Source organism: Ips typographus, linkage group LG8 (genome assembly GCF_016097725.1).
Source record: "Ips typographus isolate SLU linkage group LG8, UJ_Ityp_2.0, whole genome shotgun sequence".
Classification (NCBI taxonomy): domain Eukaryota; kingdom Metazoa; phylum Arthropoda; class Insecta; order Coleoptera; family Curculionidae; genus Ips; species Ips typographus.
The window spans coordinates 6056015-6075754 of NC_138429.1; the positions used below are offsets into that span (position 1 = coordinate 6056015).

General features: G+C 31.6%; 1 protein-coding gene across 12 annotated transcripts in view; it reads left to right on the forward strand.

The window, feature by feature from the left end:
- dnc (phosphodiesterase dunce) overlaps positions 1 to 19740 on the forward strand; it is a 341190-nt gene that overhangs the window by 229325 nt on the left and 92125 nt on the right. For 11 of the 12 annotated variants that reach the window (XM_081985111.1, XM_081985112.1, XM_081985118.1 and 8 more), the window contains 2 exons: positions 2706 to 2888; positions 4729 to 4761. In XM_081985111.1, the coding sequence (XP_081841237.1) occupies positions 2706 to 2888; positions 4729 to 4761 (216 nt within the window). The remainder of the gene's footprint in view (positions 1 to 2705; positions 2889 to 4728; positions 4762 to 19740) is intronic. The other variant, XM_081985108.1, reaches the window with a different exon arrangement.

Below are 19740 nucleotides of genomic sequence, written 5' to 3' on the forward strand. Positions count from 1 at the left end.
ATCGCAAAATTGAGGCAATATTTCAAAAGTGACATTATTTTAATTTTTTTTGGGTTGGGTGAGTTTTCTAATATAAAACTATCACTTTGATGTCTTGAAAAATCCAGTTTATTAAACTTCAAAAACACACAAGTCACAATATAAAGAATTTTTCTTTAAAAATCCTCTGAAATATATTTTTAGGATTTTGCGGATCCGCAACTACGAGTATCTGAATGTTTTTAATTGGAGAAGTACTGAAAGGGCATCGAAATTCTAAAAAACTCTTTGAATATTAAATATTCCTCTACTTCGGAACTTTTAAATATCTTAATTATTGCAGTATAGTTTGTCAGTTATTTAGCTTTTTTCCTTTATAAATAGCAGGAAGCACTTTTGCGTACATGAGAGAGTTTGAATTGCATTTTCTGTAAAACAGTGAAACTCAAACATCTGGCTTTCAATGAATGAATGAAGACAGTTGCTTTTAGTAAATTAAAAGCAATATTATATGTGAACGGTTTCAACAAAATGACAATAAAAAAATATATTAGAATTCATCTTCTGTTACTCTTTTAAAATTGCCAATTAACACTCTTAAGTAAGTCTCTTTGAGACACCAAATGATTCCAGTATTTGAAGTCTAAATTAAGTTATTTAAAATTTTAAAGATCTCAATAATTATTAATGCTTTTCAAAAGTATATGCAGGGTGTTTACAAACCTCGATTATTTGAAGAGATACAAGGTTTAAATTGGGGCAAAATTAAGCAATTAAAAATTTGCTTCAAAAATTAAAAAAAAATAAGTACTTCTAGAGATATCCGAAAAAATCGAAATTATTGGAAATTAGTTTTTACTTTTTTACTAATTTTTTTTGATATTGTGATAACTAAAAACTAAAGACACTTTACCATTGTCACTTTTCATCCTCTAAAACGAGGCATTATTATTTTTAATAATCGACGTTTCGTTTTTTAGTTCCCATCATCAACTTTCATTTTTCTTGTGGGCGCCATATGGAATTTTTGCATATTTGAATTGAGCCTATTTTTCTGATTAGGATGATGTACAATATGTTATGGTTCAGTCTTGGAATTTCGTATACCAATCACTTGAAAGTAACATCTCAAAAATCCGTTGATTGGTCAAATTACACTACTTCACCTGATATTACTGCCATTTGCATTAGAATGATCATCTGTCTGTCTAATATATACCCGAAACGCGTTGTAATCTAATCAATTGTTGACTGATATTATGTAAAATGCACTCTTTGTGAAGATGCAATTCGTGATATTTAAGTAAAATCTAATCTGGCGTTCCCCAAACAAAAACCTAAAACTGATGATGGTTATCAAAAACTGAGACTTTTTATGTTATTAATGATAATGCTACGTTGTAAAAACAGGAAAAGTGGAATAGTAAAATTTCATTGATTTTAATATTTTTTCAAACCTACTTCATCAAATAAATCAAGAAAGATCCGGAAGAGTGCGATAAAATAACATCAACCAACAATAATTGATTAGAAAGTCAGATGGGATTTCGTGACGTAATTTAACAGTGTCACATGCTCATCGGTTTGAAAATGTCAATGATGTCTCGTGACGAAGTGTCAAGTGACTTTCAAATGTTCTTTATTAGAAAATAATTTTCGTTATTTTGAATAAACTGCCAAATTAAAAAATAGCCCATTTCAAAAATGTAAAAATCCATTTAGTATCATGTGTGTAAATCTAGTTCTCTCTTCTACTTTTTTGAGGTGATTGGGTCAGTTGGAGTGCTGGTAAACACTTTGAGAATCTCGTATGGACCAAACTATACAAACTCAAAATCCTAAAAATGGCATTTGCATTTGAATAAGATATTATTGATATTTCTTATTCTTTGTTTGCATTAAAGATAGAATTTGGTTACTTCAACAATAGAACAGTTAACAAACAAATAATTAAGGAATAAATTAGGTCTGTAATAATAATTTATTTAGTAGTAAAAAATTAGCTGGAGTTGACTAATAGTTGAACGTTGCTACCACATGAGTTTATAATTATCAATGACAAATTTATTAAATCTGTGATGTAACAAAGTGTGTTAATTAGACAAATTAACTTTTATAGTTAATCTAGTCGGTTGTAAAATCGTAGAGATTCGTATTTAAGTAGGATTGTGAAATAAAATTCACAATAGTTTCTAGTAATCAACTTTAATCCTGATTTAGTTTGGATTTGCAGTTGGTAAAATTGAAAATGTTTGCTTTTCCTAAATAAACCAATAGTATTAGCTTTTAGGACATTAGGTAGCTTTATAAAATAATACTTCCAGATTTCCAAAATAGTAATTATTTAAAAATGAAATAATTCTAAATTTCTTACCCTGTACCCTATTTGAGGTTCCCATCTAATTCTTCAGGGAATTAATTTTTTAAAAGCAGGGAACGGAATTCACAAAAGTAGTGTTGATAGAATGTGACAGAAGAAGCTGACAATTGCGAGTTCCTGTCACATTTTACAAGTCTTTCTCTTGGTAATTCCCTTCCAGTTATTAAGATTTTAAGTCATGTACCTCTTTGTAAGATAATTAAATAATTTTGGTTCAGTATAGTAATTCCATGTAGATGGAATGTTTTATAATACTGGTGCTCTTTATTTTTGACTAAAGTACTACTTACTCTGAAACACAATTAGATTAGTAAAATTTTTACTGAATTTTTAATTGTTTTTTCAGTTTTGATGTCGAAAATGGTGCTAGTCCCGGCCGTAGCCCGCTCGACGGCAGTGCTTCTCCATCTGCTGGTTTGGTGCTCCAGAACCTGCCACAACGTCGGGAGAGCTTTCTCTATCGTTCCGATAGCGATTTCGAGATGTCGCCAAAATCGATGTCCAGAAATTCGTCCATCGCTAGTGAAAGGTAAGCCCTTAATTATTAGTAACATAAATCATCAAAGTTATTACAAATCAATACCTGGATTGAAAGAATATCCAAAGAAGACATTTTCCAAATGTGTCTACTTGCATAAAGATCAATTTTCCTTCATTGAATCTTGTCAATCTTACTTATCGAAATAAAGTTTCCAATTCCTATCTAGGGAATTTTCTCGTAGGAAATCTTGATAGGGAGCAGCAGGTGCAGAGTAAGTGCACTTCCACTGTCTGATTATTTCACGGATTTCTATTCAAGCACCAAAAGTAGTTTCTTCTAAATGTCCTTATTGTTTCGAAGTTTTTCTATTATTCCCGAGGGGTAAACCACTGGGGCATTATAGTGTACAAACTTTAGGAATTAATGGGTATTACTGGAGGTATTTTGAAAACTATTAATAGAGTTGGGAACGTCTAAATTATATTTAAAAAAAATCATAAAATATTTTTTTCTGTACATCTATCATTCAAATTTAAACATAAATAAAGTTTGGTAATTTGAATGAATTCCGTTGGAATACCCCTCGATTATTCCTGACAATGGAAAACAAATCTAGACTTGTTAATGTTAATTAAAGGTGTTTCAGAAAATATCAGCATACTTTAAGACATACAGAGTATCATAATGAATGAGTTTATTAAAAGTATATTACAACAGAACCATCCTATAAAAATACAAAAATACTTTTAATATCTCAAGAAGACCAGAAAGTTTCTAAAAGTAAACTTCTATAAATTTGACAAAAACTGTTGATCAAGTCAATATGCTGGAAAACTTTGAACATGTATCTGGAGAAGCACAAAAAAACTTTTAAATGGATTTTAACAGGAACTAATTAATTATCTTCAATTGATTTGAACCTCGAAAACCAATTTGATATCCTACATAATTGCTGGAAATTACATTTTAATCCAAATGTTAAGAACTTATTCAACAAGCATTCAGGGCCTCAGTATACAGTCTTCTGACTTTTTCTGTAATATGAAAAAGCTGTACTGCTATAGATGTTATGAAACCTCAAAAGGTTAAAGTTTTGAAACTAAAATTAGAAGTTTTAGGTTGTAGTAGAAATTTATTTGTAGGATTGTAGATGACATTTCCAAGCATCTCCTGATAATGATCTAGACTTGAAAAATAGCTCTAAAACAGTTTTAGAGATAGATACTATTTTATGGCACCTAATAGTATCAATAATAATAATTTAAAAATTATCAAAAACTTCAGGAACTCTGTACTTCTCAGTAATATACAAAGTGAAGTTTAGTAAAGTTATTTTAGTTAATCACTAAATCTAAAAACTATTACCTAATACAGTACTATACAGTATTAAACTGGCTGTGATGTGTGAATTCATCTTATTTGCAGGGGAGATAATAATACTGAAAATCAATATTTAACTTCTTCTATCAATAAGAGCGCCATCTGTAGTTGAACTTTAACAAAATGGAGTTTTCAGTTTTGTCGATACTGCAAAATGTGGTTTTTAAATCGATATTAAATTGCTACAATGCGCATGCACTACGATTTTACTTAACAAAGTATGCGGTCACTAATAACAATAGAGAAAAATTGATTAATGAGGAGGTTTTTCTACAAACGTTTCTATAATTAATTTATGTAACTTAATCTTGTATTTAATTATTTGATGATTATAATGGTAAAACTTAATAAGTAGGTTTATTCACAATGATAACTGATCTGAGTGTTGTCTTTTAATATTGCTGTTAAAAATTACCATTATATACCAAACAATACTGCAGTAAATCTTTTTAAGTGGATTTTTATAGAGGTAATTTTTAATTTGAGAGTAATTTTAATGTTTTTGCAGATTCAAGGAGAACGAAAACATATTGGACAGATCGTATGTATTATTGCTGTTTTTTGACTGGCTATTTTGTCACTAGCTTTGCAATTTTTTACACTCGGTAGATTTCAGGCAATTTTTGGTTTTTGGCATTTGCATGAAGCAAATTTTAGACTAGATGCACCGGCAATCACGCTTTTTTTACAATTTTTGCTCTTAGGACACTACAACACCCCCTGTATAGCTTGCAATTACTGTTTATTGGAATATTTATTGAAAATTCAACGTTGTACCTGACGAAAAAGCGCCTTCACCATCGGTCAACAAAAGTTAACGTGCATTCACCATATCGTCCAATTTTATGAATTCTGATTTCAGTTAAGGCACAGCTGTGGAGGTTTTCAAATTATTTTGAGGACAACTGGAAATAATAGGCTTTTGTTTTTGTTTTGCCCCTAAAAACTTGGTTTAGCAATTTTTGCCTATTCATTAATGATTATATTCTACATCTTCTACAGACCTGCATTTGACGGTAAGTTTATGAAGAAGTCCAGTTTATTGTCATAACTTAAAGCAATATCCGCCTTGACCTAGACAATCTGTAACGTAACTTATTATATGTATGAAGTTTTACGTTGACTTACTTTTGTATAGTTTGACAAAAATCAAACAAGAGAACTGAAAAAAGTTAACTTAATATAAAGTGCATAACTTTGTTTGATTTATGGAAATAAGGATTGACTATTGAGTATTATTATTAGTTTGGAATTTGGCTAGTTGCAATAAAAGTTCTATAATTGAACAAGGTTTTTAAAAGTTAGGTTAAAACGATTAAAACAGTAAAATAATTATATATTTAACAAACACATAACATAATAACGTAAATAATCGTGAATAAAATGAAGCAAATCCTTCGAATACAATTTAAAATAGTAATTACACTTTTTTAAACCTTTTCAAAGTATATGCAATATACACCAATTTCAATATTTTGCCGACTGGTTAAATCGCCTGTAAAACTCCACTTGAACTGAGAATATGACTCTTTTAAGCACATTTTTGGAATCCTTATTAAATTTCCTATTCAACACCATAAAAAGCACTATAAGATTTGGTATCGTCAGACAGAAAAGCTGTGTCAAAGTTTTAATAGACAGAAACACAGTTTGAAAGGACAGTCAAAGACAAAATTGCCTGTAAAACTCACTGGGACTGAGAAAATGACTGTTTTAAGCACATTTTTGGAGTCCTCATTGAATTTCCTATTTAACAACATGAAAAAACACTACAAAATTTGGTATAGTCAGACAGAAACCTGTGTCAAAGTTTGAATTGACAGAAACACAGTTTGAAAGGACAGTCAGACAAAATTGCCTGTAACACTGACTCACTTGTACTGAGAAAATGACTGTTTTAAGCACATTTTTGAAATCTTCAGTAATTTTCCTATCCAATTACATAAACAAATACTACAAAATTTGACACAGTCAGGGAGGAAAGCGGTGTCAAAGTTTGAACTGACAGAAAACAGTTTGAAATGACAGTCAAAGACAAAATCGCCTGTAAAACTCACTGGGCCTGAGAAAATGACTGTTTTTAGCACATTTTTGGAGTCCTCATTGAATTTCCTATTTAACAACATGAAAAAACACTACAAAAATTTGGTACAGTCAGGGAGAAAAGCGGTGTCAAAATTTAAACTGACAGAAACACAGTTTGAAAGAAAAGTCAGGGACGAAATCGCATGTAAAACCCACTGGAACTGAAAAAATGACTGTTTTAAGCGCATTTTTGGAATCTGCATTGAATTCCTATCCAATAGACTAAAAAAAACACTACAAGATTTGGTATAGTCAGACAGAAAAGCTGTGTCAAAATTTGAACTGACAGAAACACAGTTTGAAAGGACAGTCAGAGACAAAATCGCCTGTAAAACTCACTGGGCCTGAGAAAATGTCGGTTTTTAGCACATTTTTGGTGTCCTCATTGAATTTCCTATTTAACAACATGAAAAAACACTACAAAATTTGGTATAGTCAGACAGAAACCTGTGTAAAAGTTTGAATTGACAGAAACACAGTTTGAAAGGACAAAATTGCCTGTAAAACTGACTTGTACTGAGAAAATGACTGTTTTAAGCACATTTTTGGAATCTTAATAAAATTTCCTATCCAGTAAGATGAAAAAATACTTCAACATTTTTTGATACAGACAGGGAGGAAACCGGTGTCAAAGTTTGAACTGACAGAAGCACAGTATTTGTATTTTATCAGTAATTTACTTGTCAAATTTAGTTGGTAAAGTAAAATATTTACTCATCACTAACAAAACAGCTTCAAAGGAGCAACAAGTGGTGACCGCGTTTATCTCGTTCTCAATACGTAAATTTGGTGTAAGTCAGTAGGATGGAAAAAAGCATTCTGAATATTTTTGATCCCTGGCAAAGTTTCCGAAAATCTAATCATATTCGAGATATTTATTCTCAAAATTGGTTTTTGACTTTTTTTGAAAATTACATTCAAATTCTCAAAATTCTTCTTCTTCTTGGTTATTTTTCAGTTACCGTAAAAACGTTTTACGTTCTGATGATAGCAAAACTTTGCTACATTGCAACTAGTAATAAACTGCAAATTTAATAATATGTAATTAATAACGATTTTGCTCAATACATGCTTTAATATTTTTACCTTGATACCACTTTAATCGAGTAACTTCTACTAATTGCCTTCTCTCGTTACTTTTACTATTTTTGTTGTATAATGATGTAAAGACCTTTTAAAGTACGTTCCACTATTCTGACACCAGTTGGAGAGCATCACTTGACCCGTTTTGCTAGTCAGCAGAGCTCAAAGAATTATTTTCGAGATCGGCTTGCTTCTGAAGAGCTTTGCTCGAGAAATAGTGGTGCTTCGTCCTGATCCAAAGCGGATTTTTAAACGATTGTAATCCCTCGAAGTTCGGCTTTAGCATCCCTGAAACGATCAATACTTTCCGGCATGTTCCGGAAACTTGCACCTATAATGTTATACTGCTTCACAAATTTGTCTAAATTTGCTATCGAAGAGTTACAAAAGCTGAAAATGTTTGAAGCAGTTCGGAGATTTGCTTTCCAGCTACAGTCAGAGTTTACAAAGTTAGTAAAGTAGTTTTTAAAAGAATTCTAGCAGGAAAGTTGCTGTACCTAAAAAAAAGCGAAAATTTGACGTAAAAGGAACAGCAATCCAAAACATACTTTGTAACAGAAGACGTAGCATTTAGCAAAACATTAAATCCGTTCGTTGTACTTTAAAATGTCAAGTTTATTGTTAACGTAAGTGCGTTTTGATAAACATGTTCAAGTGCAATAAGGTCCTGTAAATCAGTTGTTAGAAGTTTCAAATGAGTGAAATTGAACCGACTTTTCAACGAGTTAGTAGCAAGACTATTTCTTTGAAATCTCTGTACCTTGAAGTGTACACGTGTAACGTTTTATTTCTGGAAAATGAACAAACATTTTAAGAAAAATGATTAGCGTATCTAGTTTTTTCTGCAAAATTATTAAACAATTTGAACATTATGTGTAGACGTAAAAAATTGCTGCTTATGTAAATACATGTGACAATGAGCTTCAACTGATAATATTGATTGACTGACATACAGAAGTGTAAAAAAAAGTAAATAATAAAATTAAAAAGTAATTTTTCAGAATGGTGATCAATTCAAGTACCATCGTGTGGACCAAATTATTAATAACCAATTCAGTAATAAAATATTTTTAGACTATTACTTCTATAAAGGCATCAAATTGCAGCTTTTCCATAACTAGATTTCAAACAGTCGCAATTAACTGAGGGAACATATGAACTTGGTTAGTCAGAGTGTTAGTTTGCGAACTTTGATGCAATTTATCGATTCTGCAACCTCCACAACAAGATTTTACTTATTTTGCTGTCCTCTATGACTGCCCACGTCAAGTTCTCGTATAGTAGTTAAAGGACGCTGTTATTGTTGATAATTCAAACTGTCTAAATTTAGACGTAAAGCTCCTTAATGATGAAAAGTTTAAGAGTTCTTCAAATTTGTTGTGCTTCTGCGTTTGTAATGATATTTACGTCTGAAAAGTTAAATTAAATTTTGTTTGCAACATGATACAGTTTATTTCTGTTGCTACAATATAAGAATTCTACTAGTTCCGAAGTATCATATGCAAATAAAACAACAAAGACCTTTTATAAATGATCTAAAATGTTTCAAGGAGTTTTGTTTAATTTAAGGCTATAATACTTAGTGGATACTTGATTTGCATAGAACAAACAAGACTTTTTTAGTACAAACACCCTGTATAACTTAACACTACAATAAATATTTGACGTTTCTAAAATGTCCCTTTCCCAATTATAGAACGGCATATCAATTTTGCGATTATGATTCTGCAACTAGACTTGAATTGCCTCCCCAGGGGTTTGGTAGATTAAGTGTAATTTAATTTCAAAAAGTGATTTTCCCATATTCGCTACCCAAATCTAGCGTCGTCTTAGGTTAGATGATTTTGTAGTATTCGTTTTATAAAATTTAAGTGATTAAATAGTGGTATTAGTGATGATATGACTAATTTCACGCCCTTTTACTTTATTTCTAGAATTAATAAAGCTGTTAGTTATAACGGCATTAGCATACCAGTTAATTTCTGACATTCAGATTGGATTCAGATTCAGATGGTTTCTAGCAATTTCAACCATATTTCTGTTATTAGGTGCTTATTATTTCTTACAAATGTTGAAAATTCCAACTGTTTACTAGTCAATAACTCGAAAATCACAATATTTTGCAAAAAGCTGATCAGGTAGAAAGATTATCTAGATTGAAAAAGCAAAAACAAATTTTGATAAATATCTAAACTAACTATGTTGATATTATCTAGCCTTGCCAGAAACTATTTGGCAATTCCAGAAGCGAACTGACAACTGTCATACTAATTGACAATGCCAGGAACCATCTGGAATTATTTAGAAAATATCTGGTTATGCCAGAAACTAAGTAGCAATGCCGGAAAATATTTGGCCTTTGATAGACTATCTGCCAATTGCCATAAACTAACTGGCAATGTCAAAAACTAACTCACAACTCCAGAAACTATTTGACAATTGCCAGAAATCAACTAGCAATGCCAGAAACGATCTGGCCTTGTTAGAAACTATCTGATAAAGCCAGAAATTAACTGGTAATTGCCAAAAAAGTACTAGTAATGCCAAAAACCGATCTGGCATTGTTATAAACTATCTGGCAATGCCAGAAACTATTTGGCATTTCCAAAAACTGTCTGATGATTGCCAGAAATTAACTAGCAATGCCAGAAACGATCTCACATCGTTAAAAACTATTTGACAATGCCAAAAACTATCTGGCAAGGCCAGAAACTAACTGGAATTGCCAGAAATTAGCTAGATTTACCAGAAACGATCTGACATTTTTAGAAACTATCTGGCAATGCTAGAAACTAACTGGCATTGTCAGAAACTATCCGCTATTTGCCATAAACTAACTGGCAGTGCCAAAGACGATGTGACTTTGTTAGAACCTATCTCATAATTTCCAGAAATGGTTTGGCATTTTTAGAAACTATCTGGCATTGTTAGAAATTATCTGGCATCTCCAGAAACTATTTGAAAATTGCTAGAAATCAACTAGTAATTCTATAAGCAATCTGGATTTGTTAGATACTATCTGATAATGCCAGAGATTAACTGACATTTTCAGAAATATCTGACAATTTCCTGAAACGATCTGGCTTTGTTAGAAACCAGTTGATATTGCCAGATATTAACTGGCATTTTCAGAAATATCTGACAATTGCCGGAAATTAACTAGCTATGCCAGAAACTAAGTGGCAATGCTGGAAACTATCCACCTATTAGCATAAACTAACTGGCAGTACCAAAAACGATGTGACATTGTTAGAACCTATCTCATAATTTCCAGAAACGGTTTGGTATTTTTAGAAACTATCTGGCATTGTTAGAAATTATTTGACATCTCCAGAAACTAGTAATTCCATAAGCGATCTGGATTTGTTAGATACTATCTGATAATGCCAGAGATTAACTGACATTTTCTGAAATATCTGACAATTGCCAGAAACGATCTGGCTTTGTTAGAAATTATCTGACAATATCAGAAACTAGCTGGAATTGCCATAAATTAACTAGATTTACCAGAAACGATCTGACATTTTTCGAACCTATCTGGCAATGCCGGAAACTAATTGGCATCTCCATAAACTATCTGATAATTTCCAGAAACAATTTGTCACTTCCAGAAACGATCTGACATTGTTAAAAACTATCTGACAATGCCATAAACTATCTGGCAAAGCCAGAAACTAATCGGAATTGCCAGAAATTAACTAGATTTACCAGGAACGATCTGAAATTTTTAGAAACTATGGGGCAATGCTAGAAAGTAACCTGCATTGTCAGAAACTATCCGCTATTTGCCATAAACTAACTGGCAGTGTCAAAAACGATGTGACATTGTTAGAACCTATCTGGCAATGCCTGAAACTAACTGGCTTCTCCATAAACTATCTGATAATTTCCAGAAACAATTTGTCATTTTTAGAAACTATCTGGCATTGTTAGAAATTATCCGGCATCTCCGAAAGTACTTGACAATTGCAAGAAATCAATTAGCAATGCCAGAAACTATCTGGCAATATCAGAAACTAACTGGCATAGCCACTGAATTCATTTTTGGTTTAGTTAAGAATAATTGAGTTTTTACAAGTTTTATTGAAATAACAACACTATAACAATACTCACAATAACAAAAACCAACAATATTCAATTTAAATAAACGTAGCTGATAAAGTATAGTATTGTCAGAGTTGTTCAAAATGGACACCGTGCATGACATTTTTTGAATAACCTCATCAGTCTTTTAATGAAATTAAGGTTTACAGGCCGGAAAGATAGTAGGTACTGAAGGTTTCATTTCGTTATAACAATTAAATATTCTTTCCTAAAGTTTTTCGAATACATTGACTTACTTGTTGAGTACACAAAACTTTTTAAATGACCTGGAAAGTAAAAATCAAGTCTATCTAGTCTGCCCAGAAGGCATAAATGTTTCAATGTTAATATATGAATATTTTTTATTATTGTAATTAATATGATTATTCAAATTTTATGTGTCAGCCTAAGACAACAAAGAAATCAACTAATAAACTTACTTATTAAAAATATACCTTAAGGAGATGTTACTCAATCCTGTTAACATACTAAAATAGGTAAAATGTCAAAGTGTATGATAGAGAGAGATCCTTCTAGGTCAAAAAAATGAGCCCTCTACGTTAAGTTAGGTCCTCTGCAAGCAGGACTTTGATATTCCCTCCAGTACGAACCAGGCATTCCCAGTTGCAGGATTTACGGTTTCGGTAATCGTCCGCGCAACTCGAGCACGAGATTCATGTTTTTAAGTGTACGGCGCCAAATGTGAACAAAGTTCAAGCAAAACATAACATTTCAAAATTGCAATAATTATTATACTTAATCCGGTTTGATGACGATGTAACAGTAAGAGACATTTAAGTGAAAAAAGTGTTTTTTACCGGGAAATACCTGTGCGAATTTAAAGGATTATTTTGTGTACAGTTTGTAGATCAAAGCATTTTAGTCATAATTTCCAGGCAACAGGATTTTCCTATTTACTTGAAAAGTTGTGAAATTACGTTCTACGACCTGCGCAATGGGTATAATTTAGGTTTTTTTTAATAATAAACTCCTTGGCACATTTCAGCTTAGTACATTTTACCAACAAACTTGCACATAAACAAAAAATCTTATATAACATCTCATTTAACCTTTAACCAGTTTACATTTAGCTAGACAGCAAATCTATAATATTCCAGTATACTATAAAATCGATTGCAATTAATAATTTGGTTTCAAAAGAATTTCGAACTGTAAACAACATTAAATTCTTTGATTCTGATCCGTTTTTAACCAAAATAGCATCCAATTACGTGTTTACCGTTGAAATTCAAAGCACGCTTATAACTTTAGTTTATTAAAAACGGGGGCGGTGATATTTTTTGAAAAGTTTCCTAATTAAAACTTGAATGTTATTTCCCTAGTCAATCTTAGTTTTGTGAATTGCGACTTTCTAATTTATTAGTACGCTTTCTGTACGAAAGCAAACAAATAATTTTATTTAGGTTTGAAATGAAAATAAAAGGTATTTCCCTTTCGATACGTTTTATCCGTTCAGTTTTTTTAAGAAAAAGCAATATTTTAGAGGTTTTTCCCAAACGAAGCGATATCCACTTTCCAAGCTTAATATCAGTTTCTTTTGTGATACAGAAATATAGGATTTATTTGCAGGTTTTTGTTTTCTCCTTTGATATTTTCTTTATCCAGGCCATAAATGCGTTTTCCAGTAATATAAAGTGTTTCTGTTTATAGTTCAGTCGATATAACGAAAATAAGTGTGGAAAAGAATTCCGAAATTTTATGTTAATCTATGATGTCTATTTTTTAGCTAAATTAAGCACATTAAGTAAAATAGTGCAGTACAAAGTTGTAGAGAATAAAATTTGCTAAAGTTTAGTTAACAGAACGATATTTTAAACCCAATATTAACCGAGATAATAAAATTACACAAAAATTCTCTGGTCTCCAAGCTCTCCAAGATTTTTGTGTCATATTATTCAGGGTGATTCATAAAAAAATGGAAAACTGGACTACACGTCAAATGATGGCTAATGAAACTAACCTAACCTAACCTAACCTAATCTGAATGTTGATAGTTTCGGATATACAGGGTGTTGAAAGTTTTAAATTTGTTTTTTTACCATTATTCGCAAAATATCTGAAGTAGAAAGTTAAAAATTTTATTGTCGTTATGTCGCTATGTCTGAATAAGATGCGTATTGCAATTTTTGTATTGCTCATAGTGGGAGCCACTTCACTCACAAAATTAATTAATTTTCTTGGCGTTTTTTCCATTTTAAATATTTTCATTAACGTAAACATGACATACCATATATCATACATACATAAACATACCTTAATGTATGTGGAATTTGTTGTAAGTGGCGTCCTCTATCAGCCATCGGAAAAAACATAACGTCCAACATTTTCAAGTTTTTATTCTCCGAGTGTTTTAGAAATAAAGTTTAACACCTTGTATATTCGAAACCATCAACATTCGGATCTGGGTGCATATTCTTGAATCGAGGGAAGGAAGTTATCAAGAGAAAGACCTGTAGAATGTGACAGGAACACGTTATTGTCTGCTTGTTCTGTCAACACTTCTCTTGACAATTCCTGCTTTCAAGAGTTAAGCTCCAGGAATGTTTGCGTCATTCGCCACCATTTCACGTGTAGTATTTCCAGTTCTTTATGAATCACCCTGTATATGTATAATTACGTTTTTCGGAAATGTTGTATTTCCGTTCTCACTCCAATTTTTCTATTACATGATTATTCTTGATTTAGGATATTTAGAGTGGTCAAAAGGAGCCTCTAACTGTCAAAATGTTATACGTTGGAGCTTTTTCATGTAATAGCTGTCAAAATTCACACTGCTAATTTGTCATATGGTGAGGGTTTTCCTTAGAATAGCTCACTAACAATGATATCTTTATGTAGGGATTCAAAGAGAAATTCAAGAGTGGTCTAAACCAGAACTGAACCAGAACAAAATAACTAAGTTATGGGCTGCCAAAATTAACACCGCTAATTTGTCATATGTTAAGGGTATTCCATGCAATGGCTCTCTAACAATAAATACTTGTTTAAGGGCACACAGTGGTCTAAACTGGAACTCTGGAACCGCCAAAATAACCAAGTTATGATTGTCAAAATTAACGTTGTAAATTTGTCATATAATGCGGGTTTTCTATGCAGCAATATCTGTCTATTAGTAAACACATTCTAGAGCACTTAAATAGGGTATTTAATGAGAACTTTAAGGGCTACACAGTGGTTTAAACTGGAACTCTGTAAGCGTCAAAATAACCAAGTTATAAGCTGTCAAATTTAACACTACTAATATCTCATCTTGGGGATTTTCCAGGCAATAATTACCTCACTTTCACGCACTTTCGTTAAAGTTAAATAAGGGACAATGAGATAACTTTAAGGAGTACACAGTGGTCCAAAACCCTTGTAAGTGTCAAAATAACTATAAGTGTTTGTAAAAAAATACACGATTAATTAACATTTCCAGAAACTCGAACTTTAAACGGCTGTATCTCGGTTAATATTTCACCTAGAAATATGTTTGATCAACCATATTGCAGCAATTTTTTTTCTCTAAAACTCTGCACAGAACTATTTTACACAAAAAATGCTTTGCGAAAAAGAGTTCGAAAATGTTCAGGTTTTTGGCTGTTTTGCAAACTTAGAACAGACTGTTTAGTAGTACCACCTAACTAGTTTAAATATATCTACTGGGCTGGTAAAAACTTAAAATAGTACAGCTCTACTGAATTAATAATGAGTATTATCAGACTGCTTGCGTGACTATCTTAATAATCACATGTATATTTTGTAGATTAACGAATGTATTATTTACATTTAATTAATTTACTTCTAGTACACAAGGTGTTCGATTTTCGATATCTGTTAAGTTATTTGCTTTCGTAGAAGCAAAATTTCTAAAAGTTTCTCATTTTGGCAAAAAGTATACAGTTTCCCCTAAATTTACACAACTTTTCATGTTCTAATCTGTCAATACCCTATTTTCACACAACTGAGTAAACTAATTAACTTTACATTTCAGTGATTCAAAGGTACAGCCACAATCAATTGCAGCTTCAAAGTTGAATTTTAAAATTCATACATCACTAAACGATAAACATATTGTTTTACCTTGCATATGCTATTAATTTAAACTTGAAATTATATTGCTGTTTTATTAGCTTTTGACTGAAAATTCGCAGTTGGTTAGCTCTTTTCTTTCTTAATTGATATATCGCAAATATATTGAACAGTTTCGGTAAAGTGCTTTTCTATTATCAAGGTAATTGGTAAATTGTCAAAGTTAGGAATATCATAAAAGTAGCAAACATATCAAAGTTTTCCAATTTGGTTATATCTTCAAAGGCAGAAATAATCTGTGCACACGTGCAGTATCCTATTTCAGGTTTTTTAACTTTCAGATTAAATTTGTGAAAGTAATAAGGATTGTTTTACCTCAATATTTACAAACATTTGTACTTAAAATAAAAAGAATTACAATTTTAAACAAAAAGAAGCATTTAAACAACAAAAAGCTAACAAATTATAAAGCTGCTTACAAAAACCTATATCCAGTCAGCCTTGTCTTCATACCTTTCATAATTTTTATCTTGTTTTATTTTTAAATTGAACAATCTGTACTCAGAATCCTACTATTAACGTACATAGAATAAAAAATTTATTCTCAAAGGGGGAGAACACGGAAACTTGTATACCTATATAACTTGGATATACGAGTAAACACACAAATAAGATCAATAAACGATATTCGTGTTTGAAAATTCACTACAAATTCAGTTTTTATGTTAGAAGCTTCATTTTTTGCACAATATAGCCCAAAGTGTCTAGAATAGTTTGTCAAATGTTCATAAATCTCCCTCGTTAATCTTAGAAGTTACAGAGCTTGAACCGAAGGGTAAACCGCTGGGGCATTATGGTATACAAACTTTAGGAATTAATGGGCATTACTGGAGGTACATTGGTATTTTGAAACCTATCAATAGAATTGAGAACGTCTAAATAATATTATAAAAAAAATCATAAAATAATTTTTTTGTATACATCTACCATTCAAATTTAAACATAAATAAAGTTTGGTGATTTCAATGAATTCCGTTGGAATACAATGAAAATCTATGAATTTTGTAATTTTATTTTAAAAATTTTCACGTTTTCTCTTGCTACAAAACCGTACCCCTAACCCATCAACTTTTATACGTCAATAGAAAGCTTATTTCATTGGCTATCCATTGGCATATAAAAGTTTATACAAAGTGTGGCAAATAAGCTAGTTATTGACGATTGAACGAAAGAATGCACCAACAAAGTCATAAAAAAAATAGTCAATTTTGACACCCTCTAGCGGCCAAACCGTCTAACCTATCCATTCAAATTGGAAGACAGTTAGAAAGCTCATTTAATTAGCTATCTATTGACGTATAAATCATTATTAAAAATGGTACCAATAAACGAGTTATTTAAGTTTGAACAAAAGGATGCACGAAAAAAGTCATAAAAAAATAGTCAACTTTGATGCTCTCTAGCGGCCAAACCGTGTAACCTATTAATCCATTTTTATTTAGATTTTTTTAGAAAGGCCATTCCATTGGCTTTCTATTGACGTATAAAACTATAGCGAAAAAAGTGCAATTAAGCGAGTTTTTGAAGATTGAACATAAGGATGCGCGAAAAAAAATTGGTCAAAGTTGACGCCCTCTAGTGGCTAAACGGTACCACTAACCAACCGACTTTTCTACGCCAATGTAAAGCTCATTTCATTGGCTGCCCATCGACATATAAAAGTATATACAAAGTGTTACAAATACGCGTGTTATTTACGGTTTACAGACAGGGTGACCCAGAAACACTTTTTGACTGGCAAGGGCTAATTTGACCCTGGAAAATTAAGAAAACACGGTTACATGAGCTACTAGGTCTACTACGATGTAATGCATGGAAATTTCTTGAAAAACCGATTTTGCAAATGACAATTTTCGTAAGGGTCAAATTTGCCTGAAACACCACCACTATTCCAATGGGTTTTGCGTTATGTTGGCCACTTGGTGCAAGCGAAAATCGACTTTAATGGTTTTATTTCTACAGTTTTGCTACGGCTCTAAATTTGACACTCACTGTGCTAGGTTTGTGCCAAATATCAGGGCCGTACCTGAGCTCTTTTTTTGACCTTCCCGTATAATATATTTTATCGTTTTTCTTCACCCACTTTAGAACAAACCTTGTATAACACGACAAAATACAAAAAACCAACAAAAAAATTGTTTTGGAGACTGAAAATATTAAATTTCACATAGAACAGTAAATATATCAGAATAGGTTACAGAAAAGTGTATAACATTAATAAATTTGACGTGTAGAATCCAAAAATGCAATGCAATATACAAGGTGTCCCATTCAAACCTAAGCAGCATTTGACATCTACTTCCGGTTAAATAGTTTTACTTGTTTTTATTTAAAAAATATTTTTTTAGATTCTCCAGTCCAGTCGGAACTGAAACTTTGAAAATTCACCACAAATTAGGTTTTTATGTTATAGGCTTCATTTGTTTACACAATATAGCCCAAAGTGTCTAGAATATTGTGAGTAAGAAAATTTACGCAATTGTAAAATCAATAAAACTGATTTTTCTTTATTTTCTTTTTATATTTACACGCGAAATTGCGAACATAAAAATAGTTTACTTTTATTTACATAAACGTTATTCTTATCAGACTTTTCAGAATTCAAAGTGAGTTTTTCCGACCAAAAAGTTTCTAAAACGATTTAGGCTAAAGCTTTAGCTGCCTCTTCAAGGTTTACTAAACTTTAAAATGCATTACTATATTTAACTCAAGTTTCTTAAACTATTTTCTAATCGAATATACGAAAAGTTCAGAAAAATCACGTTTTCTAAGCATTTTGCTGTGGTTGCAAGGGAGAAATGTGTTTTCACGTATATCCAGTCAGCTGAATATGGGTCAATCGTTTCAACAGATTTCGTCAATCGGAAGGATTTCTCTTTAGGAGCTAATATTGCTGCAAAACTTGTGATGCATACATGATGTTTCTATATTTTCTAGCAAAATCAAAAATTACGTCTTTAAATAATTTAGTTGATGTAAGCAATACAAGATGAATTAACTCTTGATTCTCTTTTTTGGATCTGGTTTGAATTTGAATTACTATATTATTACCTCAATGAACCCATTTATTAAATTATCTAGCAACGTCACAATTCCAAAACTGAATTACTAACACATATTAATCGGGAATAGGGGACCTCACTCCAAACATAAATTATCAAACCCTCCCTAAGTAAATTAATGTTGTTCGACATAACTTCGATTATGGATTTGCTACTGAATGATTGTGAACGATTCATAATCCATGATTGCGGGACGATTCTAGGAATTTTCAAATTATAAATCCAATCATGGAACCGTATTGACTAATATGCAATTTAGGCTTTGTTGAACAACCTTCGAATATGTCCTATACGTACAAATTGAGTTAAATTGATAATTTATTAAAAACGTTCCGAATTCGAGAACAATTTTGAATAATTAAGGTCAGGTCAAACCGTTCGAGGTAGGCTGGACAATTCAATTTTATGAAACTGCATTATTAAGCCTCCTACGTACCGAAATGTAATCCGGCAAACAACGGAGTAGGTGCACGTGTAATTTCCAATGTAGTATCTAATAATGGTTCATTAATGAATATCTAAATTGCAATGGCGCAAATATAGGTATCCCACGAGCTGGCTTATATTGCCAAAGAATTTTACCTTGATCTAGAGTGCAATTGTACATTGTTGGACACACATGCAGTTGGCACGCGTGTATTGATTTCAATATTTATAAAAATTTTAAACGTTTAAAAACTGTTTCAATAAAGCTTTAAGGATTGATGTGGTGTGCACAAGTTAGCAGTGTCTTACCAACGAATAAAAATTGAAATTCTGTTAATATTTTACTTATGATTGTTGTCCTCTATTCCTATTAATATACTAAAATAATTACGTTGTTACACACGTATTTACCTCAAAACAAGTGATATTTTAACGGCAAAGCAAGAGTCTTTCCAGAAAAATGAGATTCAAAAACAAGGTATTTATTTAGCAAAAACTGATTTGATGCAACAAATTTTTAAATCAGTTGAAATTGTGGTTTAAAATTTGAGCGCCCAGTAACTCGGTTATTTTTGGAAGTTCAGGGAGGTTGAGCCACTCTAATTAACCGTCTTGAGCTCCTTTTTAAAGCGGTGTTAAGCAAAAATGTCTATCTGAAAAATTGTGTAAAAACAGTCAATCACCATACT